The sequence below is a fragment of the Parasteatoda tepidariorum genome, chromosome 1 (genome assembly GCF_043381705.1).
Source record: "Parasteatoda tepidariorum isolate YZ-2023 chromosome 1, CAS_Ptep_4.0, whole genome shotgun sequence".
Classification (NCBI taxonomy): domain Eukaryota; kingdom Metazoa; phylum Arthropoda; class Arachnida; order Araneae; family Theridiidae; genus Parasteatoda; species Parasteatoda tepidariorum.
The window spans coordinates 27,830,375-27,846,000 of NC_092204.1; the positions used below are offsets into that span (position 1 = coordinate 27,830,375).

Below are 15,626 nucleotides of genomic sequence, written 5' to 3' on the forward strand. Positions count from 1 at the left end.
TAGTGCTCAACTAATTCAGGGGCTCTAACATGGTAGCATTCGTGGATTACGTCTAAAATTTGATATTACATATTTATTTTGTTTCTAGGAATTCTTCTGTAGTGTGTTTCTCTAAAAATAAACAATTTAAAATCAACGTTAATTGAAATATATTTATAAAAAAATTAGCAATGAATTCAAAGGTAAAATTGATGGAAAAGTGGTATTAATTCGCTTAGAAGAAACGTGAAAAATCGTTATATTTTTATAAACGCTAATGATTGTTAAATAATTTAGGTAATATATGCATATTGAAATGAAAGAAATAAGCTATGTTCTAAAAGACAAAGTTAATGGAGTAAATATACATTTTCGTTTAGAGGAATCATAAAAATTGACATACTATTATTGACAACGATGATGCTTAATTAATGTTGATAATATGTATTAATTGAAATAAGAAAGTAACCTAACTACTAAAAAGCGAAATATATAAGATACATATTCATTATGGGGATATTATTATTTACCATATTATTATTGATACAAATGCTTAATTAATGTTGGTAATATGCATTGAAATAAAAAAAATAAGCTACTCGTATTAAAATCAATGAAGAAAAGGTTTATGGCAAATTTGTTTCGGAGAACTGTAGAAAAGTGCCTTACGCTGATGAAGATACCATACCTTACACACGGTGGTAATTGGTGGAGTTATGATTCTACAATGGGTTTCCGTAGTTTCAGAAAATATTTTTTTCTACTGGTAGCAAAGATAGTATATTAATATTTGAATGAATTAGAATTGAAAAGTACTTATCCCTACTTATATTATTTTAAACAGTAAATTAAAGGTCCGATAGAGAAATGGTTATGCTCCGAAGTTCTCATCAAGATCTAATAAAAATTCAATATCTATATATTTTTTAAAATTTCGACTAAGTTGACTGCCACCAGGGTTGGGTTTTTGACGTCAAAGAGTGGTTTTTGACATGACAAGGGTATAATACTGGTTTAAACCGTCAAAAACCCGTCAAAAATGTCAAAAACTGAAGTTTGCCAAGAAAATATATAAACTTCAAAACTACCAACAGTTGCCATGCATTATATTGAAATTTAATTATACTATAGGTAATCAGCAGGTTTTAAAATATTTTTTAATTAAAATTAAGGTAAAATAACAGATTTAAAATCTCAGAAATTTATATTCAAATGCATGTGCAGAAAAATTTTGCACAAATTTTTTTTAAATATTTATATTTTGAAAAAAAAAATTTTTTTTTTGATACTTAAGAAAATTAAAAGTTTATTACTATGCATTTTTGACATATAAGGAACATATAACTAATATTTATAAGGAACTTACAAGTTATGTTGTATAAATACAAACTTGATATAAGATACAAGTGTATAAAAAATTTTTTTTAATGTTATACCGAATATCTTTATTATCCAGTATGTTAATTTGAATTTAAAAGTAGTTATATTTGTGAATAATGATAAATATAATTCATATTGTTTATTATATTTATTTATAATTATTACACTTATCATTTTAAAACAATTTTTATCTCTTAATTTTTTTTTCTCCACTTGTATTAAGAATACAAATAATGCATATCTTGAAAGCAAGAAGTAATTATTCAACAGCTGAATATTTAGATATTCAACAAAACTATATAGTATTCAGCAAAATGAAATTCACAAGTATTTGGATAAACTAAATTTTCAGCATAGTAAATGAATAGGCTGAATATACTGTAAATCGACACTAACTACTCTGTGTATTTAACAGAAAGCACTTAAATTTGTATTGTCTTATGTTAAAAAGATTATTAAGAAGATTTAAAAGAATATTAAAAAGATTTTTCTTTAAAAGATGTCTAATGTACAAAACTGCTAATGTTTATCTTTAAAAATGTCTAATTTTTAGTATAATCTATACTATACACTAAATTTGGTTATAAATAAATTTCTTAATAATATCACTGCAGATTTTCAATAACACATGAAAATGAATACATAATATTACAAAAGATGTGAGCTTTCAAAAGTACAAGATTTTGGTTACTATTCAAAATATAAGTGTTTCTTCAAAATTTTAAATTTATTTTTTCTAGAACATATTTAGAAACACTATCCTTTATAAAAAATATATAAATTTTATGTATTAATTAAATTTCACATATAAATATAGGTTTTTGACATTTTTGACAGTGAGGTTTTTGACGTGACGGTTTAAACCATGGTTTAAACTGTCAAAAACTGTCACATGTCAAAAACCTGCCAACCCTGACTGCCACTGATAAATGTATGTTGCACTAAACTCAAATATTGAGGGGTGGTGCTATAAGTACTAAATATACTAATATAGATAGAAAGTATTATATTGTATGTTTTCTGATTATTAAAACTGCACCATAAGCAGTTAAAAACCGATACCATGTAAATATGTATTTCACAGCCCTTTGAAAATGGCCAGATAAATTAACTTGATAGTGGAAAAATTTAAAAGGGGCCAGATAAATGAAAGGGGCCAGATAAATTAACTTGATAGTGGAAAAATTTGACTATCATGCGTTAACCGTGAGCAATATCATCTTGCCAAAGGATGCTAAATACAGTCGATCACTATTCTGATGGGATGAACTACAAAAAACATGTGTTCCTTATTATAATAAAAAAATAAAAATTATTTTAGCCTAATGGACTGAAGAGCTTAGTGTAAAAACTAAGTGAGTGACATTTTCAGAGAGGCTATAATCATGGTAAAGAGAAAAAAAAGTGGTCTCCGAACAATTAACTGATTTATTAGAAGGCGGGACAAATAATTTTTTGTCTTATTTTATTTACCACTGAATTTGAAAATAAAAATTCTGCAATCATAATAAAAACTAATCTGGATTAGTTACGTTAAGAGTAAAGGGAAAGCAAAAACAATTGTGTTACATCATACACATATTGATGCAACCACTTTGTTATTTTCACTAATTCATAAATACCCCAAAAAATGTTCCTTACCTGGTTCTTCCACTAAACTCTTTAATTGTGTCGTGCTGTCAAATCTGTGCATGATTTCGTAATGTATCTATAATTGACATTTGCTGCGAATTTCACTTGATTCTGATGATTCCTTCATGGTGTTGCATTTTCTACAAACAGCAGTTTATATGAAACATTAAATAAAAAGCTTTAACAAATCTTTCTATATGATTTTTTTGTCTAAATTCTTTTTCTTAATTCATTGTTCAGAATAAAACCCATTCATATAATTAATAATTCACATCCTTTTCTGAAAATAGATTAAAGAATGCAGTTATAATAAGTCTTTTCCTAAAGGAAATAAAACACCCCGCATGAAAACTCTTGTACTGGGCTATTATAATTGTTGAATTATCCCATGAATCACATGCGATCGGAAAACCTTACAAAATTTTCCTTTTAAAATCCGAATCCCAATCATGTAAGGTGAAGCACATCGATTTTAGTGTGGATTTGCTGATGATATCTCTTCAATATGAAATGATGAAATAAATACAATTTTGAGTAGCCGTGCATAGTAAAAGTTCGGTTTCGTGCTGTGTTCGGTTTGTCAGTCATAATCATCGAGTATGTAAAAATTACATGAAAATTTAGTTGAAATTTCAAGGAATTTTAATAAATTTTTTTTAATAAAGCGATACGGCAAGTTAAATTATAAAACAATGCGTCAGGATTTAACCTTTCCTTCAAAGCACCGAACGGGTGCTTCAGAAAATTGATAACATAGCTGTCCTAATATTTTTTATCTCCCTGATAAAAAATAAAGGCTTCGTCCCAGATTTTTTTTTTCTATCTATCTTGACATTCTGGACAGTCAATATTTTGGAATCGCCTGAATCAGGGGTTTTCAAAGTCTCACTCTTTGTAAATTTTTCTAGGAGACCTTTTGATCTTGATGTGTTGTGAGTCTGATAACCGAAGAAATTTTAATGTTATATGGAAAATATTAAATTCTCGGAAATTTGAAGACAATAAGAGTCTGATTCTACTCATCACTGGTTATTACGCGAACTGGCTGATACTGAATTAAGCCTTGCTGCACGCTAGTTTCACTTGATATAAACGTTTCTAACTGTTATGCATGAAAGCACCATTTTATAAAGTTAATTTGTTCTCATATAAAGAAGGGAGTAAATACATCTGTACATATAAGCCATTCATACCTATCAGCAGATATACACAATATAACAGATACATATCAGCCATTGTGATTGACTGTGTGTGTGTGTTTAAAGTGTACGAAAAGAAAAGGAACAGTTTGAATATCTTTTGATCTAATGATTGGATTTTCACATACTAAGACTCAATCTTAAACAAGGGCCTCACCTCGAATATACTTATTAATGCAGACGATATTTTTAGTTGCGAAATTAGACAAAAGTGATCTTTCTCTGAATGAACATAAAACTTTTAAGAAGTCCTATATTTAAAATTTTATTTATTAAGAACTGTTCTAACAATATTCTTCAACTTTCGCATTTTGGCATTTAAAATTACATTATTTTAAATTTGCATGCCTTACAATTAACAATTTTCGGCTATTGTTTTTATATTAAATAATAAAAAATGATACATAAATATCAGTTTTTTACATGCAATTATATTTGGATAAGCAAATGTTATTATCGTGTGCGAAAATTCTTAATTTAACTCAGAATGTTTTCGAGATATGGCGATATAGGCAAAGAGTTAAATTAACATTAAGGGGAAAAAACCTTTCGCCCCTTCTTCTGCTTAAACTATTAGAACAGAATTTGTTGCAAATTGAAGCTACCCCAAAATTTTGAGGGTCATAAATCTAAATCTGCTGGAAAAAAAGGAGAAAGTTAAGTTTTTGTGTACGATTTCGTAACCTAAAATATCGTCTGCATTTTTAATTAGAATATTTAAGGTGAAACCCTGGAACAACTAGGCTAGAATGTTGGTACGTGATAATCCGATCAATAAATTAAAAGTTATCCAGGTGTTATTTTCTTCGTAAATATTAGAGATAAGTTCGTGCTCTCTTTTGCTGGTCTGAGTCCAACATTGGCGTCAGATAAAGACCAAATTTTGCTGTCTCGACACTTGTCTTTTGATGCCTAAACTAGGAAATTAGTCACTTAAACCTTTTTATCATAATCAATCAATGAGACGCTTGTTCGGTTTTCAAAGAGTAAAATGAATGAAAACATATTGTTCTTTACTTTAAATATTTTCAAAACATGTAATTTATAATCTTTCTTTGGTTCATATGTTCTTTTGTTTATGCTAAAGAACTTTATGAAGTTCCTTGTTCCGCCAAAAGAAAGTTGGATCATTTAGGTTTCGATGGCTTTTTATGGTCGGATCATTTAGGTTTCTAAAAAAATGAATTGGGAACAGCTGGTCCATGGATTTTAAGGAAAGTGCTCGAAATGTTATTAAACAATTACGTGCATTTTGCGTAGTATGTTGAAACATTTTTTATTCATATAAAAAAGAAAAAAAATGCAAGTTTTCTCCCATAAAGGCTCATATTTATGTGAAATCAATGGTATCAAACTCTCGCGAATCATTATCGAGGTCGTTCAGAACAATGAGTAATAATCAGAATTCAGTTTATTAGGATCTCCTTGCATGTAAAAAATCAGTGACACAAGAAACAGTTGGGGCAATTTCCTTGTTAGAGAGAAAAAAAGATTCTAAAATAAAACAAAAGGCATCTTTAGAATTCATTTTATTCAAAGTTAGGCACATAATATGTACTGAAACAAAGTTTACAGTAGATGGAGATGCTAAATTTTAAGTTAAGTTTTGTAAGTCAACCCATATCCTTTGAAGGCGAGGCGATACATTTCTTCGAGTTTATTAAAGTGCTTTATTCGGATTCGGACTTATTCGAGTTTATTAAAGTGCTTTATAAAGAATTTCATCGATAGTACAACATAAGTTTATAATAAGAAATACCAGGTTTTATTGAAAAGGGTTGATCAAAAATGTGTTTGTGGCTATCTTTTGGAAGTTCGAGCTCCGGTAGTGTTCAGTTATCATGAGAACACTTTCTAACTCATAGTTGGAGGTCTGTTGCTAGGGAAACAAGAGTAAAACTATTTCTTATGGGGTAAGATTGGAGAAATGATTATGTCGTGAGCTTTTAAGCTAATCTAAACTGTCTAATCTGAGTTCGTGTAATATCTGTGGTAAGTCTCCCGAATTAGGATTCGATAACCAAGAATTTTGAATGAATTTTAATCAAAATAGTGTTTTTGCCTCATAGGTATTAAAAATATAATAATAAATTTAAAGAACGTTTGGGGATTGATATAGTAAAAGTTGAACGATTATTAAAATCTTGGATATGCAACATTATTAAATATCTTATTCCTTTTTTTTTCCGCACTGTATTTTTTAAAAGTGTATATTTCTTTATTATTTTAAGGTTGCATTTCGAAGGCTTTGTCATCTTATGAAATAATGCAATTTTGCGAATAATCTGCCATTTTAGTAATCGTAGTGAGTTTATATCAGTTATTTGTGATCGTAGGGTCAAGTTTAGCTTATCTTTAACCAGCGCCCTCTACGCTAATTCTAAGCTAATAGGAAGCTAAATGCTAATAGGAAGAAAAGCCACAGTTTTGTGTCAATGAAAGGCGTTTATGTTGTAATTTTTTAATATTCAAAAACTTACTTTAATGCTGCATTATCTGAGTTCATACAAATTTGCAAAAATTATAGAATTTTTCAGTGTTTTTGATAATTTTCACCTAGCTTGAAATTCTGGCCAAATAGATGATTTTTAAAAATTTTTGTAACTTTTGAAATATTTAAGTAATTTGTCCCTTCTGCCTAAATAATACGATAAATGTACTATAAAATTATCGTTTCGTGTCAAGTGTAAGACTAAAACTGTTTTTCTTTTTTTATGCCGAAAAAGCTTAGAAAACATTGTTAATCAATAACAAAGAGGAAAATTATTGCTTTTGTTGTTTTCTATTTTTTTTTCATATTACGTGTAGGAAATTTCAGTTGGAATCAATTGGTATAAGTACAGAAAATATTTTTAAAAGTTAAATATTTGCTATTTATAAAAATAAAGCTGTGTCCTATCTGCTCCATTCACTTCACTTTGTCTTTCACAAAATATTATTTAGAGATTGTTCCTTCATCGGATGAATGTGTTATAGCACTTTGCGAGTTGTCTGCTTCCTTCCTTGTCTAGCCTTCACAATGAATCTGCGAGCCATGGCTTGAACTTTCACTATCCTCTTCACATGAGTTTCATACAAACGTGATAAGTACTCTTCAGCGTAATACTTTAAAAATACCTGTTAAAACAAGAAAAACTTTTTTTTTAGCACCCATTTGAACCGTAGTTATAAATTAGTTAAACATATCATAAATGAACGAAAACAAGTAACTCAAAAAGATACATAACACACACCATAGAGTACATATTAATGAATTAATAAGCATGGAAAGTAATTATCATATTGTTATGATGTCAACGAAATGAGCTTATATATGCTAAGGCTACTATACTAGGATATACTCTAATGTAATGAACATATCAGATATGTCAGTTTAGAAAGGGCAAAATATTCTCAGCCCTATAGCAGCACATACAGCGATGCGAGAGCCATTGTCTATATAAAGTTACTCGTCTTCCTGTAGCATTTCAAACATGGTCGGTAGGACTTAAGTCTGGACACTCTATGGGCTAAATTGTTTTCGGCTGAAAATAATGATCCACGATACCAGTTCTGTGCAGTGTAGCATTTTCGTCTTTTGACAGGAAATCATTACCTATAGCGCCGGCATAAGGGAATATCTAGTATGTCATCTCTATAGAGATGAGCATGCAGAGAGAGGATGATTCGGGGTTCTATTCCTCTGTCATCGGTCACCGGCGCTCGTTTAACCGTCCATGGCTGAACCTCTTGGATGCCCAGCCTGTGGTTAGAAATTGTTCTGAACCACAGAACGAGTCTCATTTAGCCATCGGGCCAATTCTGTCTGAGTTTATCTGCCTCGATTCGCCCAATCGATCTTTGCAGTTCGTTGGAAAAATGATGCCTGGAGGTTATTGTTACAAATTTATTGTCCTAATTTTTAATTTCAAAATCACAGAGATATTCGCAGTTTTTTTTTCTCAAACATACAATTTCGTGCTTCCTTGCAGATGATGTAATTTTAATTGCAGCGCCACTAATTTATATGCAGCAGTTTATTAAGCAACTCTTAATTGGTAAAATAAAATTTCATTGGGATTAGCTAATTTTTGGTCGAATTATCACAATTTTTCTTTAGTTTATGATAACTAGTGCAATATCACCCTAAATAACTTATGGTCTAATGGTTGGATTTTCAAATTCTAGAATGTATTCTTAATTGTTTTAATGACAAACTTTAAATGGGATAATTTATTGGTATTAATTACAATACTACTAATTCTAATTAATAATACTCTAATTAAGACNAAATATTATGAGCATTTTTTCAGCAGCAAACAACAATTCTTTTAGAGGAAGACAAGAAATAAAAATATTTTAAGAATATAACAGTTTAAGAACAAAACTAAGATTCAAAAATGAAAAATAAAAACTTCAGGATTTTGACAGTTTCAGGAACCAAGGACTTTTTAAGGATTTTATGAGTCTGCACAAATCCTGCGTATAATTTTAATTTCATTGCTATATAGATTTCCTGTTGTAATTAGAAGCAAAATTAGTGTTAATTACAATATATATATATATATATATATACTAACTTACAATAATGGAAGAGACACTTGCAGTTTTTGATATTTTTTGTACTTGTCAATTTTTCATACTTTGCAATAAAGGTTAAATCTTTCAGTGGTTTGAGCGACCGACAATAAATTACGAAAGAAAACAAGTATTTTTGAATACCCTTTTGCCAGAAAATAAGCAATAGTGACAGTTATGAATCAATAAGGTTACAGTAGTTAATCTAGTTATGAATCAATAAGGTTACAATAATAAGCAATAGTGACTTGCATCAATTACTTTGGTTGCTATTTGCAGTAACTGCATGAAATGTCGCAAATCTAGTTTAAATATTCATGGAAATATGAACATTTTTATAAAAAACCAATTTTTTTTTGTTTTATATTTTTTTGCTGTAACTTTAAAAATATTCAGCAAAATTAAACAAAATTTTTGGATCAATTTAAAGTTAGTTTAAGAATTTTTGTTTTAAAATTGAAAAAATTTTTTTTTTAAAAATGCTCTAGATATGAGTATTTAGAATATTTCTTTTGTACTGCTCATGCTCTGAAAGCTTTAAACTTTATTGTAAAGTATAAATAATCGTATGAACTAAACACTTCTAAATTTACAAAATAGTTCTCTAAGTATTGCTTGAAACGTTCAAAAAAATGTTAAAAACTGCAAGTGCCTCGTCCATTATATATATATATATATATTATTATTATTATTTTTTTTTTAACCGAATTAATTTCGATTATTAAGAAGAAAAAAACATTTTTGAGACCACGTTTTGAGAATTTCTACTTCGATAAATTTGGTAGAATTAAAAGAATTTGTGTGTTAATTACTTTTCGCAGTATTGCTTGCTTTCGACTAATTTAGGAAAAAAAAAAAGAAAAACTTATATACGAAATGGTTTAGGAAATCAGTCATTTATTCATGGGTAAGGGTAACAATCATGTCACTTTAGTTGTCCTGGACTTATTCTTTTTCAACAACGGCGGTAGATGGCACTGTTGGCCTGTTCTGCAGCAAAATAATACTTTATATTTAAATTAAAAGATTTATTTAAAATTCGGATAAAGCGCTACGAAATAGAATAAACTAAAATTATTTTGGAAGATCTCAAACATTTTATTGCTTTTCAATAACTAGTTTCTCTCAAAATATTTTTTATGAAATTAAATTTGTATCTATCGTCAATGATCAAAAAAAAAAAAAAAAANAAAAAAAAAAAAAAAAAAAAAAAAAAAAAAAAAAAAAAAAAAAAAAAAAAAAAAAAAATCTGAATCACTTTTGATTTAATGATCGAAACGACAAAATACGAATTGTGGACGAAATCGGTTGAACAGTTTCTGAGTTATTTAATTTAAAAAAAGTATTTTTAAAATTTGATTTTTCGATGACTATTCTATCAATATCGTTAAAATTTTTTCATTTGTCATTTAAATTTGCACACTTTTAAATGAAATAAAAGTATTTATTCGTCTTTCATTAAATAAAATAATAAAAAATAAATAAATAATTATTAAAAATTATTTTTTGAGTGGATATGATTTAAATAAACGAATTTCATAATTGTGTTTAGAAATATTTGCTTAGAATGTTTTCGAGATACAACGAAATATGCAAAAAATTAAATTATTTATAAGAGGTCATAAATGATTGGGTTCATATTTTCCAAATTACGATATTTCATATTTAAGAATAAGTCAGTCGAATGAAATATAATTTTTTTCTTCTTCAAAATAAGTCAATTTTTGTTTCTGTTTTCGTAATTAAATAAAACATTGTCTACTGTAGTTAATTAGCTTATTTAATGTAAGATCCTACAACCATTAAAATTGAGTTCTCGTAAGTGAAAATCCGATCATTATATCAAAAGTTATTCAGAATTTTCTTTTTCTTTTTGTCTTGTAATTAAGAAAATCAACAAAAAATTATAATCAGGTTTTAAGAGAGATGATCATTTGAATTGTATTATTGAATAATAATGATTTAATTTTGACGTTAGCAAATATTAATTTCTGAAAAAAATATAAAATAAAGAAGGATCTTAAATAACTTGCAATCGATTCATTTGGTTTTCCCGTTTGTTCTCCGTAACACAAATTCCCCATCTTTACCATTTAAATTAATTTCTGATAATTTGCAATCAAGTGCCTTCATTAACTAAACATGAATTTATGACTGATCTGGTTGTAGCTTGTTGGAAAACAAAGCTGGAAAAATAAATGGTATCAATATATTTGAAACCATATTACCGAGTTAAAAATTCTTTTACAGTAATAAAAAAAAAATTACACTATCAGAAACGATTTGAATCTATCTTTCATCACACAGTGTTGGGATAATTTCCTTTCAAAATTGTAAGTAATTTAAGATTAAGAAATATATTTCCAATAATAAAACAAAATGAGGTTTTGATGAAAATAAGGAAAAAATTAAAGCAAGGAAATGAAAGCAAGCTGGTGTTTTAATCCAAAACAAAAATTTCATTCCCATTATGTTCTTTTGTAAAAAAATCCATGTTCAATAATTATGTTTTATGACAGACATACAAGTAAAAAAAAAACTACTTAAAACTTTTATTGTTTGTTATTTAATTTATGAAAATTTCTTTAGCATTTAATAAATGAAAATTTCAAAAAGAATTGTAAGACTTTAAAAATATATTTTTAGTAACGCTAGAATTTTTCCCACATAGTGCTGAATAAATTTGATTACTAGAAACTTATTAACGCTGTGATATATTGTATTTACAATTAATTTTAAAACTATAAAAACGAATAAAAAATTAAATTATCTCATATTAAAAAGCTTTGTAAATTCTTAAAGTGATAATTTCTTTTTAGAAAAATTATCTGATTTAAGTTAAGCTTTATGAGCCAACAAACCCAGAAACTTTGATACACTGTAAATGTTTGATGAAAAACAGTTTAATGCAATTAAAAAATCAGATTTCGGAATTCTTCAATTAAAATATCTAGCGTAAATTCTGTTAGACATTTTAATTAAAAATATGCAAATGAGATACAAAAGGATTACGAAAAAATAAAATCTGTGTCGACATAAAAGATAAAAATCTCTTAAATATTTCAATTAAAAGACACATTTACATTTATTAACTAAATGTTTTTTCACTTTACTATTTGAATTACTTGAAATCACGTGAATTTCAAAAAATAAAAAATTAAAAAGTGAGGCTTCTTTTTTAAAAATTAAGTAAATTGTTCCGATATTTTTAGATTTTTTTAATAGGTAATAATTAATAATAAATATTGAGTTGATTCTATATATTTAAGACCCTATAACTTATCCGGAAATGTTTTTAAAATTATGCGCCAAGTATACGGCAGTTTTTTTTCAAAAAAAAAAAAANAAAAAAAAAAAAAAAAAAAAAAAAAAAAAAAAAATGCAAATAAGTTGCGATTGATATAAAGAACAATAAAATAGAAATAAAGAAGAAATTAAGTTCGGAAACAAAAAACACTCACGCACGTGAACTTACAGAGACTCCTACTTTTCATTATTTTTATCACAATAATTAAAGTAAATACTTTAAACAAGTTAACCTGGATACTCTGTCAGCATTTAAGCGATAATTAAAGTCAAGTGAAAGCTGAACATTCCTTTTAACTTTTTTTTTCCGTTTTCGTTAATATTTGTCCGTAACAGGATACAGCTGTTTCCCAGAATTGGGTATCACAAACAGCAGTAGACGAGCTTTTCCTGCAAGTTTTGGAAATCTCTTCGAGACTATCTCTGAATTCTGAAACCTGATTAAGATATGACATTTTCGAACCCATTCTTTGCATCCAGCATATTTGAGTTATATGGATCGATCACTCATTCCTAGTCATAATCACTCATTCCAGTCGCCATCAATATTTAAATTGGATATTTGCTCTGAATCAAACTTCAAAGTAAATTTCCTGAAGTTAAATGCTCACAAAATGACATTTTTCTGTACTGATATTTGGCGATTATGTACAATTTTCCACAACCAATTTTTTATATATATATANATTATTTAAGTATGTTCTGCTGTTCCTTTTTTCCTCTAAGTTTTCAGGGTTGCCTCCCCACAGGGAGAACCTGGAAAATACAGGGAATTTAAAAATCCCCTAAAATAACAGGGGAAATACAGGGAGTTTTGATTTTTTTTCTTTACAGATTGAGAAAATACGGAGAATTTTGTTTCTTATTTTTGTCTTTTAAAAAATGGTGACCACTCAAAGCGTAATTAATCTATGAGATATTTAACCATGATATTTTTTTAATGACATAGGAAAATAAATTTGAAAATTAAAAATTGCTGAAAATGTTAAATGTAAATAATTTCTTTACTTTAAGGTCTCTCTCTCTCTCTCTATATGAATATATATATATAGCACAATAAAAACAAAACGAAAAGAGAGAAAAACGAAAAAAATTAATAAGTTTTATTAACTGCGCATAAGCTGCAAATATATAGAGCTCATTAAATAAGTTAAAATATTGAGAAAATAATAAAAAGTAATGACAGGAGAAGATTATTAACATATTTTTCAAAGGTATTTAAGAAATTTTTGTTTTAATTATCTGAAAAAAAAAATTATTAAAAATGCGGAAAATAATTTCCGGATTTTTAATTTTTTTTTTAAAGCCAGAAATACACGTTGTTTAACAGAATATACGGCTTAAACCTCCTTATTCTTTACAACTTGCTGCTTTTGTCGCAGAGAATAAGAAGGAACCAAAAAGAAATCAGCTCCAGCGTTTTAAAGCTGGAAGTTTTTTTTTGGGTCATGGATTATTTGCAGCGCCATCTGTTGGAAATATTTATACATTAATTTCAAAATTTCTGAATGTAATTTTATAGCTTTTACATTAAACATTCCATTTGTTCTCTTTCTCTATTGCCCTTTGTATCCGGGATTTTTAATTTTGAAATCAGTCATTCATCCGATAGACACCCTATGGTTTGGATAAGTTTGTTTGGGATTCATGATTAGAGCGCCCCCTGTGAATAATTAAGATAAATGCTTCATCACCTTATTGGTTCCCATTTTCCATCCATCCATCTTGAGTCTAATGAGAAGCAGCTGGCAGTTATCTTTATTTAATTCTACTTCTTCGTCAAAGTCAAACGCTAGATATTTGTACCTGTAACAATCATCAGTTTTCTTTATATATATTTCACTAAATAGTAACTTGCTTTTTAAAATTTCTAGCTCAAATCAACAACCTAAAATTAGAATATTTTCATAAATTTCGAGAATTATACAAAAATAAAAATCAAATGAATGAATTAATTTCTTTAAAATAAAGCAAAAAAAGTAATAAAAATAAATTATAAATAAATAAAATATGCAATTTAAATAATTAATTCACGTAAATAAGTGAAATATATAATTAGTTTGGATAGTTAATTTATGTAAGTAAGTGAAATAAATTAATAAATGAAATAAATCACTAATTAAAACAAATTACTAAATAAAATAAATTAATAAATAATATTTGTAACAGACCTCAAAAGTTTTATATCTATTACAATAAAAGGTAGAGTATCTGTGACAGCGTGTCTCTTTTAAATTAATTAAGTGGGTCAATTTATTAAAAAAAAACCAATGAAAAACTGTGTATTATTTTTTTGTTATGAAATGTTGAAATCAATTTTCAGAGCTTTCTGCAATATTTTTGCACAACGGATCCCCGAAATGTTTTTGCATCATGAAGTTCATGCATTCTTTTTCAAAACATGTGTTCAAAATGCGTGGATAAAAAAAATAGATAGAACTTACAATAAGTTTTTGAAAACATATTTAGTTACCGTTTTACAATTAAATGATAAAAATATTAATTTTACCTGTAATAATAAGATTTATTCATACTCCTTTAAGTCACCATAAGCAATTAAAATGACTATTTAACAGTATAAAAAAATAATAACGTGATCTGTTTTTCAAACCATTGCTATGTAAGCTGGTAGGGGTAGTTGCATTCTTGCGACCTGGTATTTTTTTCCTTACAGTTTTATTAGTTATTACTTCAAAAATCAATAAATTTATTTATAAAGAATTTTTTTTATTCCATCGTTTCCCTTGTACATTTTTCTATAATTTGCCATCGTAATTTCAAGTCTCTAAATAAAATTATTTTTGTGCAGTAAAACAAACGTAAAACTGAAGGCCGACAACAACTGGGGATTTTTAAAATAGATATTGTTCAAGCCACGATAAACACTTTATTTTGTCTAAAAGTTATACCCACATGAATGCATGTCTCCTCATGAAGTCTTTTTTCTTTTATTCTTTTTCAATATATTTTTCTATTTCAAATTTATAATAATTCTTCCATCCTTTTAAAAATTTACGTGTTTCATTCCATTTCTAAACGCTAAACTGGCTTAAAAATGGGAGATATTTATCGGGAAAAAAGTGAAAATGGGTCGTACCTATTGAGAAATTCCGGAAAAGAGAGTCTACGAGCAAATCCTTTCTGCCTAATGAGTATGGTTTCCGTTAAATTGAAAGCTCTCAGTTGTTGCATGATGTATGGAGGTTCGAACCTGGCGTCTTCTTTTTGAGAGGGTTGCAGACACACCACTAGGTGAGGGAAATCTTCCGTCATGAGATCGAGAATTTTCGGCAAGAGTATCTGTGTTTGCTCTGTCAGACACTTGTTGTCAGTGGGTACCTAAAATTGAAAATTATTACTACTTTTTTTTGTTGTTGTTTCTTTTTCTTTCTTTCTTTTTTTTTAACTATGACTACTACTTTTAAAAAGCCTAACAATTGCATGGATTAATTTAAACTTTTTGAAAGCGAAACCAATTTAATTATTTAATTAATTAAGATAAATAATTTTTACAGGCATTTTAAAACCGAGTCTTCCTGTAAAAAATGCAATGATATAAAAAATGTATCCGTT

At 27.6% G+C, this 15,626-nt stretch overlaps 1 protein-coding gene across 1 annotated transcript in view; it reads right to left on the reverse strand.

The window, feature by feature from the left end:
* Positions 1-5,704: 5,704 nt before the first annotated feature.
* The window catches only part of LOC107446350 (STKc_myosinIII_N_like and MYSc_Myo21 domain-containing protein ninaC), a 169,549-nt gene continuing 159,627 nt past the window's right edge, over positions 5,705-15,626 (reverse strand). The window contains exons 22-24 of the mRNA XM_043046374.2: positions 15,151-15,392; positions 13,748-13,859; positions 5,705-7,307 (exon numbers count right to left, since the gene is read on the reverse strand). Of these exons, the coding sequence (XP_042902308.1) occupies positions 7,161-7,307; positions 13,748-13,859; positions 15,151-15,392 (501 nt within the window). The 3' untranslated portion in view covers positions 5,705-7,160. The remainder of the gene's footprint in view (positions 7,308-13,747; positions 13,860-15,150; positions 15,393-15,626) is intronic.